Genomic DNA, 17,350 nt, shown 5'->3' with positions numbered 1-17,350 from the left:
ATAGTTTGGATGGTTTAGCGAGCTGAATCATCTTGCCAAGGGGTGTCACAGGCAAGGCGCAAGGAAATTGGTAGGAATATTTGGCTGGGATTGGCACTGCCTCTTTGGGTGACACTGAGCTGTTAATGTGACTCAGGTACCCCATGCCACCTCGCCCTCAGACACCTGCGCTGGGGTGAGAACAGAGGGGAAAGGCTAAGATGCTCGAGGTGCAGTTTCCGATTCGGACCAAGAGACAGTATTTAGTCTCAAAACCAGCAGACCTGTCGGGAAGTTACTACACAGCACCCATTTATCCAGTCACTTTAAGACCTGCCCATCTCTACGCACGCTTCAGCTATATTTGTTATTTTCCCATTCCAGCATGCAACCGTTTTGAGAATTTTACCAGTCAGTGAGGTAATCCAAGTTAAACTGTGCTACCTTCCACCCTTGTTTGGAGGCTCTTTTTCTGAGGATTTTCTCAGACTGAAGCCTTTCCGTACGGGTGCTGCCAGCCCAGATGGCTGCGGACTATGGCAGAAGTCATTAAATGGGCTTTGCACTGAAGAAACCGTTCTGTATAATTATATTCAAGATATAAAAGGTAGCTAGGACACATCTGCTGAAGTTAACTGAGTTCAACCAGGGCAGACATTTCAGCCTGAGGAATTTTCCTAGAGCTTCATGAGATCGATTCCCCTGTGCGCCCCATTAGCTGGGAGGTGGATCCCTTGAGGGGTCAGCACATCCGAATTGTGGGTAGAAATGGGATTACTGAGGGTTTACTCAGCCTAGCTAGTCACTGGGCTGCCTGTAGGAAAACAGATATATCGGGTTAGTTCCCCAGGGCAAAACGCCAACCCAGGCAGGGGAGACCAACAGCAAGGCAGTAGTTGATGTCGGTATTGTGGAAAAGCTTCTGTGTGTCTCCTTCCCTTTTGAAGCAATCCTGTAAAGGTCTATTTAAGCCCTCTGAGATTGGCCTTGAGGTAGTCCTCCCACATAAGAGCTAATTTTACTTACAGGTCTTGTTCCTGCTTGCCGCCAGGCATCTTGTGATAAGAGCAGTACCACGATTCAAGGTGGAAACTTCTCACCTTGCACCACTCCTGTGCTGAAGATAGTCATTACTGAGGCTGAGGGGAGGTTTCCAATAAGGGCAGAGGTATCAATGTCCCAAAATAGCCTTTTGTCCCTACTCTACAAACAGGATTCAGCTGCTGCTGACACCTTCCCCCTCCAAGAAATTGAGGGTATAGTACTTGTGTTTCTCAGTTTCTTGGGGTTAGCCTCTAGCCTGCGGCAAACCTTGGCATCATCAGTCCCTCCCCTGGCAATTAGAAGTTAAAAGAAGAGTAAGATCTGGCTTAGCCGTACCCCTAGAGCAGCTGTAAGCACCCGCCCAGGGTGCTGGGCTCTGTTTTCAGCCTGTGCCACCCTAAAGCCTCAGTCTAGGTCTTAAAGCCCTGGAAAGAGCCAGGATTTCTAACTTCGTCATCCTGTACCTGCTTTCTCCTCCTTTGTCCTTGTTTCTGTCTGTTGCCTAGCTCAACATCTGGACCCTTGGGCCTTCTATGAAGTACATGTCTTCTGCCATGTATGGAGACTCCAGTAACTTAGTGTTACTGGTGTGGATGGGAATTCACCCTGGGAGGCAGATACCTTACGGTGTCTTAGTTTTCTGCTGGGTCTGAGCTCCCATAAATGGGCCAATCATTAGCCCAGCTGAAGCCAAAGTAGAACATTTCAGTAGGATTCAGATAAATCTCATAGCTGGTAACTTGCAGGAAAAAGAAAATGTTATACCAGCTTTGCGATCGGGTGGTTTATTTAATCTGTGGAATGAGTGCATGTTTTTCTCCTTGAAGGCTACTCACACAATAGAGAAGTTACTGAAACTAAAGGCGTTTCAGAAGACATGCATGATAATGCCAGTGTTTTGAAATTATTTTCTTTCTGAGGGCATACATGTACCTTATTTCAAAGGAACTTTACAAGGATCAGCTTCATCAGATTCTTATTCATCAGTTGTTGCCTTCAAAGGAAGGGCTTCTTGTTTTAAGAAAATACAGCTCTTAACTAATGCATTTACTGCTCTTTGATCTTTGCCAGCAAAATTTCTTTCTTGAATTTCTTCTGTAGTCTTTCTTCCATAGACGGTTTGTGGCATGCTCACTTATTTGTTCTTGGATTAGTTTCCAATTAATTATCAGAGCCAGTTACAAAAATTTCCATCCAATATGATAAAAAGGCAATTTCTGTAGAGCTGTAAAATCAGGCAAACACTGTCTCCTTTCATGTGGTTTGACTTTAGGTTAAACTGCCCCAAAGGTAAAAGACAAGGAGACGAACCTCTCCTTACTTCTGACGGGCATTTGCAGTCAAGTCGGATGTTAACACAAAGCAGGAAGCACTTCGTCAATAATAAATCAAGTGTCCTGAGGAGGAAAAGGTTGACAGGGGCTTCAATGATGTTTTCTGCTCTGTTATTAGTACCTGCATGCTAGGATTAATGTCCGATGCTTTCTGAGGAGAGTCAAACATAAAAGCTTGAACTTGGATGGAAATGTCAGGATTTGCTCAGAAGGCAGCGCCGCAGCCAGGCGGGCGGCATGGTGGGGTGGTGAAACACCCGCACGTCCCCCCCAGCAGAATGAGACGTGCTCGTAGCCGGGGTTGGGGAATGTGAACTCATATAACCTCCCCTTGCACAAAGAAACACAATTGTGCTTCACAGGCTTGAAAATATGGCCCTGAACTGCTGGTTTGTTGAGCCCATGTTTCCAAGACTTCAGTAAAATCTGTAAGCGCTGTAATCTGTAACCACAGCTTCCTTAGAGTTTTTTCTGTATAAGGATTATCTACCTTTGCTTATTTACATAATGCATTATCAGAATTAAACCCCATCAATCTCTGTGAGGAGCGAGTGGTCTCAGGTCAGTCTCCTGCATCGCACATGGGTCATGGCAGTTGGGTTCCCTTCACAAACCTTTGCACTGTTATCGCCCTTCCTGCCCGACCATCTACAGCCATACAGTAGCTGCGACATTTTAGTAGGCTGCTCGATCTCCTTTGGTCTGGTCAGAGCAAGAGTTGACAGCACTTCATTTTTGGCTTTCCTGGTTGCTACCAGCAGTGGAACCATGCAGGTGGCAAGGTGTCCATGGAAAACCATCCAAAGCAAACAGCACCCAGAGACATGACGGCAGCCTTTGGAAAACTGGGGTGCTGCTGCTACTGATTTCATCCTGACTTGACCAACAGAGGATTTTATTGTCCAGTAAGATACATGTAGTGCTAAAGTTACTTGTTTTTTTTTTTTAAAAAAAGCAAAATAACCTGTGTCTTGGTGCTGTAGCACTATTTAGATCCTGATTTGTCCTACTAAGGAGGCACCGTACTTTTGAAGAGCTGGAAAAGGGTGGCAGACTGGTAATGTCACCTGGAGCTGCTGTAGCAGAATCTGACGTGGCATCTTCATTAGTGCCTCTGCAGTATTAATTACTCAGAAAACTCATTTGTGGGCAATGACAGTTCAATAAGGAAGGATGCTGAACTGAAATAGAAATTATAACACTTCCAGAGATAATAGCTTTTGCATGCTTGCTGCCCACACAAGCAGAACTGCTGACTAGAAACCCAAGAGATTAAAAAGGTTATCAGGCAGGAGTGTGCTGATTACCTGCCATAAAGCACTCGGTTCAGACCATCAGCCCCTGTAATTTTGCCTGACTAATGATCATAGGTTTAGGCTTTAATTCGGCCGTCTGCTCGGTGTGCAGATGGACACCTGCACCAACTGCAGCCAGATGTGAGGAGGAACTCGTGCTCAGGAGTGATTTTTTTTTTTTTGTTTGTTTTCTGAAATGCCTCACAAATTCTTCCTTTCTATTTTGGTAGAAATGTCTCTATGCATCTCTAAGCTTTATCAAGTTCATACAATAGTTGAAGACTGTGGTTAACCAAGACCACTGAAAACAGCGTTAATGTTTCCATAAATACTATATAGGATTTCCACACAGTTTAGAAACTGCAGTTGAATTATGGAAAGTGAAATTATTACCCAGGCTACATAGGTATTAGCTATCAGGGTTGCCAGACTTCCCTTGTCTGGAAGAGATAGTATCTTGGCTTGAACCATAGTTATTGTCTCTCTGGGCAAAGAGACCTTAGGAGGTTAGGTTGGCTGAAGCTGCAAGGAACTTTCCTCTCTGTTTCTTGTTAGGAGCTGGTGGATGAAAAATGTAAGCAGCAGAATAAAGGATTGAAGGATGATGCTGACCCTGAGCCACAGGTTGAAGAGTGGGGAGTAGAATCAGGGAAAGGACAGTGATGGTTGTGGGTGAGACATATGGGGAGAGTGGATGAACGGAGGTGGTGGGCTGAAAACAGAAAATGAGTCAAAGCCAAGAGTGACCCACAATCAGGAATGACATTTGGAGAAGCGCTGTGAGTTGCAGGAGTCAAGGACAAAAGTCCATGATCTCATGCCTGGAAGGTCACTGCTCAAATCTGTAGAAGCATCAAACGTGGGTCAGTGAACTGGGACTCACTTGAGTGCAAGTGCCAGCCTGACACACAAAGATAAAGGTTTTATTCTTAAAAGTAATGCAACAACCCAAATCTTTCTACTTGGCTTTTATAAATTAAGGTGTTTTCTGGGGTATAAATATGAGCCAGTGTCTGAGCAGGCAATGGGAAGACTATAGCTTCATCGCTTCAAGCGATGTACTGGCATTCAGAGATTAAAAACATGGTTTTACAGCACAGTTGTATTTCAGATCCTATCCAACTTGTAATGAATCCCGATTATCATAATACTAGTTACAGCACCTGTGTCAGGCTCAGTTCAACAGCATCGTCGGTGTGTCTGCTGCTCGGAACATGCTGAAGTATTTTGTTGAGTCAGGGCTTTTATATCTTTCTATATTTTCAAGTCAAGCATCTCATTTTAGCTAAGTGTCTTACCAGTACCTTCCACATTCACTTTTGCATATATGCATGGTATAAGTTTGATACTCACTAAAACGGATACCACCTATGGTCAAATTTAATAGCAGTGACATCAAGGCACTGCTCAGCCTTAATAGCAAAATAAACTTTTCTGGCTCTTTAGGGCTGCTGAGAACCTTTTACAACAGAGTGGGATAAGACTCTGTGTGCAGCCTCTTACCTCCAAGTGGTGGGAGAGGATTAATCCATCCATTCTGCATCAAATTCAACTGGAAGGACACGCAAGACCTAGAGAGGCTTTGCTGCTGGACGACATGGTGGAGGCAGGTACCAAAGCCTGTATCTAGAGTCTGTATCAGCTACTGCCACTTTGATTTGAAAATTTTCTCCTTGTCAAGGGCAGAGTCTTTAAATTTATGCTCTGTACAGAGGACTGTGCTGTCCTGTGCAGGTGTCAGTGCTGACATTAGGGTTGGAGATTTCCGTCGTTGCTCAGCAATACATGTTCTGCCGTATCTTTCTGACGCCACCATTAAATTAACAGCTTCCTTTAAATGCGCTGGAGGTTAACAGGATGTCAATAGATAAAACAAATTTTCTTAATGTCAGCATAGAGCCTTTGTTATCCCTATTTGTCACGGTGCCAAACCCAGAAAGGTGTTTCTGCTCACAGGGGATCCCATCCCCAAACCGGTATAACTGGTCAACACCCTTCCACTGATTCCCATAGCTTTGGGGTCAGCCCTTGAGCATGGAACAGTTTGACCCTCCTGGGTAATGTAGAAATCATATTTGGAAAAGCTCTGTGTAGAGATAGTTCAATGGGGTTTTTTCTGATGTTTATAGTTATTGAGCATATTAATTCTGGTAAATATTAAATAGGGTCATCTGGAAAGGCACAAGAACTCTAGCTTTTGTCAACAAACCACTTAAGCGCATGCTTAGAGATAAGCACACATTAAGGTAAATGAAGTTGCTCATAGGCTTGGAGCTGAGCATATGTTTAGGGTTTCTGGACTGGGAGAAACTCATTGCTTGAAATCATCTTATCCTTAATGAGCAGAAATTAGATTCTAGTATGAGAATTAATTTTCATTAAACAAAAAACTAAAAACTACTGAAGGGTAAAAAAGTCAGGATGAAAAAGGAAATGATCTAATTTGAATGCCATAAAATGGAAAGAACATCATTTCAAGAAACATTCCTAAATTTCTTTCTCATTTTCAATCTGCTTAAAAACTTATGCAGGTCCACAGATTGCCTGGCAGGGTTGACTCAGTGCCTTGGGGAGCAGATGGCCATGCTTGAGGTCTCCGGTACTGCTGGTGAGTGCCATGCAAAGGTCCACCAGCCCAGGGGAGGACCACGCTGGAGCAGGAGGTAGCAAGGGCTCTCCCCTTGCCGAACTGGCTGGAACAAGGTAAAAATAAGGTTAAAACTACTCCATGTGGATCCTTAGAGCAATGCCATTCATTGGGAAGCAACAATCTCTGTGTTGTGAGCAGTTACTGCATGTGCACTTCAAAAAAAAAATCTTAGTTGAAGCTTAAAATATCCAAATTTAGAACTACAGACCTCCTTTGGATGTCACAGAACAGTGTTTGGAGAGATAACTTACATTAAAGCGTATCTGACCTTCTCCGGCCAGGAATACTGCATGAGTGTGCAAAAACTGATAGGAAGAGAACTTCGGTGTTAGCCTATATGCCTTTGTCCCAAAAGGGACGATAAATAAAATGGTAAGAAACATTCCGAATCCTACTTTCCCTTGAAACAGCATTGAAATTTTGCTGCTGTGCTGAAGTGTATCAGCGTCAAAACAGAGGGAAGATTTTTCCAGAGAAGTCCAGTACAAGCTGAGAATTCCCACTGGGCTCAGCGGGAAGCTCTCTAATCCTGGCCCTTCGTCTGGCAAGGGTTTGACTTTTTCATAGGGTGGGGTGTCCCCAGCTGGGGGGGACGGGCGGTGCATGCTGGCATTTCCCCATCAAGCACAATTGGCCTAAAGAGAGGGGAAAATAAATTATTATCACATCTTGGATGTGAATTCGTTTTAACATTAAAAATGGATAAGCTGTGCTCTTGAGAGGAAGGCAGAGGAGGGAAGGGAAGCCGGGGAAGGGCTGACCTTGTGATGGGTCAAGAAGCACTCCTGTTAATAGCAATCTGCAGCATCAGGCTTTTAACCAACTCATTAAAAGCTTGATTTGTGCTGTGCCTGACGGAGTGCCTCCTGTTTACCTACCCATGGTGATGGAGGAAAGGGCCTGCCCTGCTCCCACATGCGAGAGAGGATTTATATGGCTAGAGCTGAAACGTTTGGCAAGTGAGTGCATGAAATTTAAGGTTACCTGTAGGCAGCTGTTGCTCATCCTGTGGGTGTTTTATATGGCTATTTAATTGCGTGTTGCTCAGTACTAAATGAGTATGACTTACGTGAATAACCACTGCGACGCAAATGCTGCTGCCTCTGAGATAAAGGACCTTATTTGAGAAACAAATGCTTAACTAATATCATAGGCTTCGTGCACATTTAAGTCTGTACTTTATCTCTGAAAAGGAAAGAAATGATCTAGTTCTTAAAACCCAAAAGCATTTTAAGGACTTTTTTCCCCCCTTTTCTATTCTTTTCCCAGGTTGCAAAAATAACATCCAATAATGAAATGAAAACAAGCTGAATAGTTACATTCGGTGGAGGAGGGAAGAGGTAGTCGCAGACAGCTGGAGCATGTCTGGGCCAGTGTCTCAGTTCTTTTCTTCCTGCTAGTTTAATGCCACTCCAAGAATGCAGACAATGCTGGCTATGACTGTTTCATATTTGATTTCCACACTTAAATCTGTGCTTGTTAAATGAAACCCCATTGTCAGGTTGGCATGCATCCATGATCCTTCCTCATGTCCTGCTTCAGAGCTTGCTGTCTGTGTTTGGGTGCCTGGCTCGTATCCCTTCAGTGAGGATCAGGTATGCAAAGAGCATTTTGATGTGTTGTTTTTTTTTTTTGTGCTGCTTGCGGCATTGCAACAAAAGCTTTTGGATATTTCTTGCAACAGCATCCATGGATAACCCTCATAAATCTTGGTCTGAGGGCAGGCAGAAGTGCTGCAGGGAAGGGATGGGGTTTTGGAACAGCCTCAAGAGCGGTGGGTCAATTGGGCACTCGGCTGGAGCCGGTCTCTGGGCAAGTTATCGGCTGTGCCACCCGTGGGAGAAAATGCTTGGGCAAGCAGAGCCTGGTTCTGCAAAGGGCTGGTGTCCTGCCCTGCTCGAGGAGGGGATGCATCTGGGGATGCTTTTGGTCTTGGTGGGGCCCTTTGCGTGCTTTGGGCTGGGACCAGAGGGGTCAGCAGGGTTTTTTTTGATGAAGGGACACAGGAGAAATGCTGTGTATTGGAAGCAAAGCAGTGACTGAATAACGAAGGATCATTTAATATCCTCTGTAAAATACCAGGGAGGGCATGAAAATTATGAGTCTTTTATTAATAAGCCTTAGAGATTACAAAATCCAACGGCTGTCCAGTCCTTTAGACTGCAGACCCTCTTAGCCTTTCTCCCCTCCACCCCCATAAACTGGTACCATGGTCTGATACCTGCTCGTACATCACTTGTGCAGTGTGACTTATCATTCAGTGAATGCCGGTCGTGCCAAAGCAGACAGAGCTCTGCTCAAAATAGTTTGTAGTCTACTTCAGCACAAGAGGAGGGAGAGGGGAGGTAGGATGGGGCTGTGATACCATGGGGGGTGATGCTGGAGCAGGAGAAAGCACTGACCATGTTTTGGTTCTTCAGATGCCCCGGAGGAGTCCACTGCTGGCCTGTTGTCATGGAAACACCATTATTTTCAGGGATTCAAGACTGCCTCCAAACAAAGGTTAAAGGGAAGAAAAAAACCAAAGGGATCAGATGCACCCGAGACTTTCCTCAGCACGACAAGATTTGTGAATGTCTGAACCACCAGCGAGTCCTCCAAGGCAAGTGGGCTGGAGGTACGTCGGGGCTGGAAATCGATGCTGTGCTTGATGTGAGAGCTGCTCCGGAGCGTGGTGCTTGGGCTCGGGATCTGCTCCAGACCACCCAAAGGCCTATTCCTCCTCCTGCCCTCACCTCTCGTCCTCCCATGCTGTCGAGGTGCTGCTGCCCAAGGCTCTGCCTGGAGCAGAGATGATACGTGTGGGATGGTGGTTATTTTTCACGCCTTTTTTGCTGTCTGGGTAACAGATCTGTGTTTTAATGGCTGTGTGCATTAATGGTAGCGCAGCCTTCACAGGCATAAGGAAGAGCAGAAAGGCAAATCTTCAGGTTGTACTTTCTGTAAAAGTCAAAAGCAAACTGTGTAATTTCCATAAAATTTTGCCCAGCCTTTAAATTCAGAGGCCCAGGCTATGTATGCTAAAGGTGCATCCCTTTAGTTGACCCAGCACTGGGATGTAATGGGTATGAAGGGCCAAATTACTGATTCATGAAGTGATTTAATGGAATGATGTGCAGGTTTCAGGGACACTACTGATCCTGATGTGAGTGCATTCAGGATCTGCCTGTCCTTGCACAGCCGTACCACCCTCCTGGCTGCTCTTAACAGCATTACAGGTGACAATCCACTTTCCCCACCATGACCAATGCTCACGTTTAAATGTCCAAACTGGAGCAGTCTCACAAAAGTCATCACAAAAACCCAAAGATGCACAGAATATGGCCAAACTCAAGCACAGATCCAGTATTTGCAGGGTGAGGTGGCACCGCTCACAACGTGATGGGTCTTTGTGGAGGTTTGGGAAGTCAGCATGGGGAAAGGGCAACAGGGCTGTGTAACCCAGGGAGTCGGTCCCAGTGATCCCAGCAAGTGAGCCGTAGCAGTATGGGCCACGGAGAAGAGATGCAATGACAGCAGCAAATTGCACTGAGGTGCCCGTGATGCTCAGTATGCCAAAGGTGAAACTAGCCTCCCGCTGAAATGGAGACAAAAGCATTTTATCACTTTTCTGACCTGCTGAGAGATTTTTGTTTTTTAAAAAAACTTCAAAACTAAAGAGCTCAGTATTGTTGTATTTCTTCATTTCCAACTTGGAAAAAAAAAAAACCACAAACCTGTTTTTATATTCAATCTCCTTTATTCGGTATCCAAAAAGGATGTGATAGTAAAGAAAAAATTAGTAGCTTGAATGTCATGAACTTGTTAAAAAAAATACAGATTTTTTTTTACATGGAAGACAGTCATTGAAACCATATTTTACTAAAAATACTAGAAGAAGAAATTGGAACAGGTATACTTATGCAGTTTGTCATATAGCATGTAAGTACAGTGGGTGGCCTTTACATTTCAAAACTGCATACTTGAATACTAACAAAGTTCCTCATTATAAAACAGAAAATGTGATAGGAACTGGCAGAACTACTGTGCTGGTGGGATATTTAATGTGCACCCTTTAAGCCCTGCAGAGCACATTTAATCCACAATATTAACAAGAAAAACGCTTTCCCCTTTCAGTGCATCGTCCAGACTAACTCTGCTGCTCCCTCACTGCCTCCTGCGTGTGACGCCATACGGACTTCTGTCACCCCGACCGATGGCACCTTGCGCTGAGTTACCACCGACCCCTGCCCTCAGCAACTCCATGCAGCAGGGTCTCGGTGTGGTTGAGCTCAGCTCTGGGGTAGGTGGGTGAAAAGCTTTGCTGCTCGAGCCGGTGCAGGCTGTCTCATCGCTTGGTACTCTTCCCTCGACGCCCGCTCCCCGACCTTTGCACCTCCTTGTCCTGGCGCGTCCCTGCCCCGGAGGGGTTTGCGATGGAGCCAGCTCCATCCTTTGTGCCAGCTGAGAGGCATTTCCATGCTGGGGGAAGCCTTAGAAGAGCTTTTAGGAATAATTTAAATTTCCTTTGATCCAACAACTTTGCAGGTAAAGAACTAGTGCTGTTAGAGCAAGCAATAACTAGCTGCTGCGCTTGAGCATCTTGGAGAGCGGAATGGGCTCTTCTCCTCTACCAGGCTGGAATAACTACTCCATGGTTCTCCCTGGTCCAGTGCACAGAGGCTTTAAAAGGGGTCGGATCGTGCACAGCAGGGCCCTGCTGGTGTGCACTCAAGGCCAGTTGGGAGTATCCTGGAAGAAAAGCTAAAACTTACCTTTTGTGGAATCGGGCATAACATCCCATCCTTTTTGTGCGCAGCATGGCCACAGACGATGTTTATTGTTTGTTGCCAAAAGGCCAATGAAAACCGTTCTGCACATCTCCTGTGTTTGCTATTTGCGTGCTCCTGAGGTACCTGGGGGCACTTGGAAGGATTTGGGGACACCAACCCAGCCACCGCGCTGGCACTGACCACCCATGCACAGCGACTTTAACCCGGATTCTCACGCTGACAAATGGGAGGAGGGAAGAAACCCAGGACACCATGAATGAGAGTGCCTGAAGGAAACCCCAGGCGGTGCAGGAAGGAAGGTTATTCAGGTTATTTCAATGTCTGCTTCATGCTGCTTTTGTCACTCTGGACAAGGAATGAGTTTGGGTTTGGTTATTTTTCCGAAGTGCTGTCAAAGGCACAGCAGACACTTGTGTTATTCACCAGGTCCCCATCAGGGCAGGGTACATTTTGTCCCTGCCCTTATTTCAGAACCAGTTCTGACTGCAGAGAGTATCTGTGCTGATGATGGGGAGCTGACATACACAAGCACATTTTCATTCATTTAAATGCACCAGCAGTGACTTTGGCTTGCAGTGAGTAATCTTTTTTTTTTTCCAGTGTAAGCATCTTGGACCCACATGTATCTTTGTTCCTAGCTTCAGGCTGGTGAATGGAAAGAAGAGCTGAAGATGTGCTGAAGATGAGTGTCTGTGTCCGAGAACACAGAAGACAGCACGATCTGGGCTGTAATTTCTGGTGCAACACAAGAGACTATCAACACCGATCCAGAAGCTTGAGCAATATTGTCCTGAGGTTTGATTTCTATTCTGGCAGGCTAAATGCAGTAAGTCCCAGGTTTTTCAGGGCACTTACCATTATTGATTTAGGGAATTTGAAAAATACTTGTCTTGAGGCTGAGCCTGAAGTTATAACCTTGGCATATCCATACCATAAAATTCCCGTGGATAAAAGCAGAAACATCTGGATTCATGACTGGATGTTGGCTAAATCCACCAGGAAAAAAAAAGGCTTCAAGGGATCCTAGAAGGTTCTAGCCAGAATAAATAATGCAACAAAATAAGAGTGCTATTAAGAGTAATTGTAATACTGAAGCTGAATTATAAGATGAGGGCCAAGCCCTTTTCACAATCTGCTTTTCCAGCTAAGAGCTCTTCAATTTACACTTAACGTACATGTGGCTGATGGAACAAAGAAAAAATTGAAGAAGGATGAAAGCAGCGCAGAGATTATTCAGCCTTGCTGGTTTAGTTCCAGGCACATCGTTTAAATGAGTAGATGATTAGTTTCCAGTTTGTTTTAAATTCTCTGGCAAGAAATTTTATGCTCTATCCCAAAGTTGGATGTGCTTAAAACTTTTTTTTTAAGGCTTTGCCATGTTGTTTTATTTCTTTTTCTGCAGGAGACACCTGAGTGCTGGGGCTGGAGGGGGAGCCTGGCTGTGTCACTGAGGGGGCCGTGTCCCTGCTCCCAACCCATGGGGACCCTGGGACTGAGGAACAGTTGCTCCTTTTCTCCCTCACCTCTGGGAGGCTGAGCCCTGCCTTGCTGAGCCAGATGCTGTACCCAAGCTCCAGCACCCAAAGTCAAGGGAAGTGGCCAAAACTGCTGCGTCCCACACACTTGCAGCCTCTTTGGTTGCACCCTGTTGTACCAGCACTGCTTGCCTGGATTAAAACTAGAGAAAGGGGATAGGTTTGTATTGCTTCCCTTTGAATCTCCTCTGGGTGTTTTGAGGGTTAAGAGCTGCTGAACAGCACGTCCTCTGGCCACCCAGCCCCTCCTGCCTGGGTCTCCTCCATGTGCCTTGCGCCAGGTCTCCAAAGCTGCCAGGAGCACCAAGCTGTGTGGCGTGTCTTCCCCTGCTGTGACGCGGTGAACTGCACCCACGGCCAGGTAATCAAAAAGTAAGTTGTATGTTGCTGAAAATGCCCTTAACACACTGTCCCTCCCCAACCAACGTAGTCAGCATTTCTCATTACCTGTACTTTGTCCGTGCAGATCTGCCTTACCAACCCTCACTGACCTTGCACGTCGCCCTTCCCTGTTCCCGTAAAGCCTTGGGCATTTGCCTGCTTTGTAATCTTCAGCCAATGCGGCTTGGGGAGAGTTGCTTCCTCATGGAATAAAAACCCTTGTCCTGTCCTTCTTTGTTGCCCTCTTCCCTATTGTCCACACCACAGCCAACTGGTTGAAGAGCTCTAGAGGGAGCTGATCTGTTGGTACCACTCTAGTAGGTCCTCCTCCATGGAGAGACTTTAGGTTGTCCTCCATGGAGATGCTCCCTGTGATGTACTGTCAATGCCTAATGCTGTCTGAAGACTGCCACTATGTTCTGAGTGGTGGGATACATGTTTCGGGCAAGGCAATACTTGAAGTATGACTGGAAATACCAACAATACACAAACGGTGATGTTTACGCTGCCTTTTGTTCCACACAAGGAATAATCATGTTTATAATGTAAGGAGTGGGAGTTTAATTGGCCTTAAAATAACCTCAACACAGGTAGGAAATCCATAAAAAGGATGCCCCAGTATTTCTTAGGATGTTATTTTCAGCAGATCTTGTTATTTAATTTGCTGCCAACACCTGTCATCTCCTCCACTGTGTGTTGCCCGGCACCCACAGCCCGGGTCTGAACTGAAAGCTGACAGGACCTAATGCAAAAAAATTCAGAGTACCGCTTTCCATTAGCGTAGCATCTTGACCGTCAAAGTGAAATGGGGAAACGCATCTGCTCATAGATGTTACAAAATATTTGTTTTAGATTAGCTGCTATCACTGCCACTGTCCACATTTGCAGGCGTGTTCTTCCACCCAACTTGAAGGCATTAGGAAGATCTGCTAAAACCGCAGGGCTCTCGGTTAGGAACAACTAGTTTGAGAAGCTGAAGAATGAGAGATGAAACAGAGCTAAATTTAGAATCGCAGATAAGAAAATATCTGTATCTTCAGTGCTCTGTGGTTTTGTTTTGCTCTACACAAAGCACACCTTGGTTTTGCATGGCTGTTTGCAGATTGCACTGACTCAAAGAAGGCTTGTGGGGGGGAAAAAAAGGCTTTGATGTCTTCAGTAAACAAATAGCAGTGTTAAAAGATCTTCAGTTCTTGTTAGCATGCTGCAAACAGCTATGTTTGAAGAAAAATAAACATCCCGAGGTTGATGGAAGGGTAGGAAAGCCATAAAGTCCTGTAGACAAATCCTTGGTATGAGGACATCAGAAATGACAGTGCCATGAAAAAAACCCTTTTTCTCTCTTCTGGATTAGAAAGAAAAGAACAAACTGGTTCATGGTTTACCAGCCACGTGGTGGGAATACACGGGTATAAAACCTCATGGCTAAGTCGTTCCCATCCAAATCACAAGAACACAAAGTCCACTGGAAAAGCAGGTGTAGCGGTCCCCTGGAGATCTTCCCCTCCAACCATTGGGGTGAGGGGGAGAAAACTCACCCTTCCTCCAACCTCCATTTTGACTCGGCCTCCTCAGTGCTTCACCGGCTGCAATGGGGCCACCAGCACCTCTTAACCCTTGCAGCTACAGGACCTCATCCCAAAAAACCTCATTGACTTTTACGTCATCCAACCAGCCCGTTTCCGTGAGGCCTCGTGCCTACCTGAGCTTTTACTCTGTAAAGCTTGTTGTATTTGTCTTATTGCATCCCTTACAACATCCCTTTGGAAATGCAAAAACTTAGGAAATGAACCAAAGAGAAGAGCTAAACAATGATCTTAATTAGACTGGCATAACCCTGGGGTGTTAATTTACATTTATACCCTTTTAACAATCCAAATCAGGTTCATGATAGGAAAGTTTGGGTTTTTTCTGTAAAGGGAAATTAAAAATTGTCAGGTCATAATAATCAATATACCAATATTTACTGCAAATTTAAATCTTATCAGGAACCTCTCACTTTATTTTACTGTTTACTATTGACTATTCATGTAATTCTAAGCACTTCTCTGTTTAAAGATAGTTCACAGGAGCTAGGAAATAAATAATTCAGACATAGTTGACTTTTTATAGTCTCTGTAGCATCGCTAACATCTTTCCTTTGATAACGCTTTTGTTCTGCCTACCAAAGCTCTGTTCCAAATGGGGTTGGTGAGGCAAGCACTCCATCCAAAGAACCAGGGCTTATAAAAAAAAAAAAAAACCAAAACAACAGGGAAAAACAAAAAATTCCAGAAAAAAACACTTAAAATCCCAAAGGTAATAACTATCCTTCTGGCAACTTCATACAAGATCTTCACTTTCATTGTGAGCCTCTCCCTGCTGGATTTGCAACGAGGGTTTGTAGCTAAAGCCGAGGCAGAGATGGTTCATAATAAACAGAAGCTCCTTAGAGACCGTAGCCATGGCATGTGAGAGCTGTTTACCTGGCACGATGAAGCACTATTCTGTTTATCTTCAGACGTTCCTACAGAAACAGAAGGTATTACAGTGTGGTAAATAAGGCCCCTTTACCTCCAGGAATATGTTTGTGGTTTGTTTTTTTTTTTTTTCCCCAGACTCGTTACCCTTTACTTTCAGCTACAGAAAGCCCATCCTGTGATTTCTGAATTACTCCTTCATCCTCCTTCCCAGGAGGACAGACCGCTTCCCAGTGCAGAGAGAGCCAGAAACGTGCTGACAGCAGTGGGGTGGTTGTTTCCGACGCTGATGCCCATCGCCGGAGCATCGAACCAGCCCCCTCAGTGCCAGCAGCCTCTGCAGGGCAGGGATGCATCCTCCAGAGTCGGACCACCTTCTCCCCAGGGAGCATCACTGTTGATGTCACGTCTTTGTGACAAGGAAATTTAGAAGGAATAGGCTTTAGCTTGTAATTGGAAATCAAGTGAATCGCACAGCTCATGCTGCTGGTGCCTTTGATTGCCCCAAATGTGAAAGATAAGGGCATTGAGAGCTTTGAGAGGTGCTTTGGAGGCTGGAGGTCGCTCCTAGGATCTGTTCCTGGGCACCGGGGAGGGGAAAGGCCTTTGATTTCAAAGGGATCAAGGCTCAGTGCCTCCCACTGCTCATCAGACTGGAGCCCTGTTTCTCCCTACCTGCCACAGCAAATATTTTGATTGCAAGAGCCAAAGCAATTGTGTTGTGTACTTTATCATATGCAATCCCCGAGGCATGCTGCTGATAACCATCAAACTCATTTCAGACCTGCAGCCCCCTCGCTGGAGTGCTGCCACCGGCCGGGGTGGCATTGGGTACCGCCACGTGCCCCAGGGCACATCCCAGTCCTCCTAAAGGAGACTTGAATGGGATGCTCACTCTTCAGGGTAAGCCAGCTTGCACAGCGGTGGGTCCTTGCGATGATAATGTCCTCCCCACACGGTGGGGGAAAGCAGAGCAGCAAATTTTACAAGTGGTAATTTTACCATTAAACTTACGCCTCTGAAGATCCTCTAATCCCCAATTCACCTCATCGGGCACAATTCCGCACTGAACTGATTTATGGCATAGCGCAGCGGGCTGCGTGGAGCGTGTTTATTCAAATAACAGCAGCCCTCTTCACCAAACACTATTCCACTTCTAGTTTAATTAAAAAAAAAATTAGCAGGGCTTGCAATTTTCTTAAATGTGCCCAGTCTTCAATGAAATTAATATTAATCGCTGTTCAATGTGCAAGTCAGTAAAGTGACACGTGGAAAACTACACGTTCTTGACTCAGGAATGCAACTCGGAGGATGACTTCATGTTCCTGAATGAGATCGGCATGCCAGATGTGCCTAGTGCCTGACCCCTTTCAAGGCTCTGAGAGATCACACGTAACTTTAAAATGTCATTTCACGCATGCAGAAGGAAGAAGGAGAGCCTGATAGCTTTGTGTTACTTAGCTTCCCATTTAATTTGGTTAGGGCGGTGTGAATGGCTTAATAACATGAAGCAGAGCTCTGATCTCTGTTCTGGCTGCGTGTTTCCAACAGACACCCTAATGCCTTTCTCATGGCCAGAGCAGTTAACAATCTGTATTTTCTTGCTATTAATTAGAAGTTGTATTTCTTTTCCTGATGAAGAGCGAGCCTCACAGTGTAGCTGACAAGTTTGCAGTCCTCGCTTTCAGTCGTGCATTGAATTTTACTGAATTGTTTTGTCTGGAGACAAAAGCAATAAATGTGAGTATAGAATTAATACATTTTTAAAATTGTAATTGTATTTTTAAGTCACAAAAATCAGGTGGTAGTCAGTCTTTCCTGCTGTTGACCCTTTTCTCTGCTACAGACTTGAATCTCCTTTCTTTTTCCTTGCCCAACTGCTCGCTCCCAAAATCCTGCTG

The 17,350-nt window shown here is 45.2% G+C and overlaps 1 protein-coding gene across 1 annotated transcript; it reads right to left on the bottom strand.

Moving 5' to 3' along the window:
- Window positions 1-9,557: 9,557 nt before the first annotated feature.
- On the bottom strand, window positions 9,558-15,746 carry TMEM212 (transmembrane protein 212; the record flags this gene model as incomplete). The annotated part of the gene is given in 5 exon segments (XM_009709391.1): window positions 9,558-9,606; window positions 9,608-9,879; window positions 15,156-15,212; window positions 15,273-15,376; window positions 15,674-15,746. Coding segments are annotated over 5 exon segments (555 nt in total), but the record flags the coding sequence as incomplete, so codon positions are not given.
- Between the last annotated feature and the right edge of the window lie 1,604 nt (window positions 15,747-17,350).

The sequence above is a fragment of the Cariama cristata genome, unplaced genomic scaffold (genome assembly GCF_000690535.1).
Source record: "Cariama cristata isolate BGI_N322 unplaced genomic scaffold, ASM69053v1 scaffold9821, whole genome shotgun sequence".
In the NCBI taxonomy this organism is placed as follows: domain Eukaryota; kingdom Metazoa; phylum Chordata; class Aves; order Cariamiformes; family Cariamidae; genus Cariama; species Cariama cristata.
Note: the sequence above shows the minus strand (reverse complement) of the source record. Positions and strands in the feature narration are given on the sequence as shown.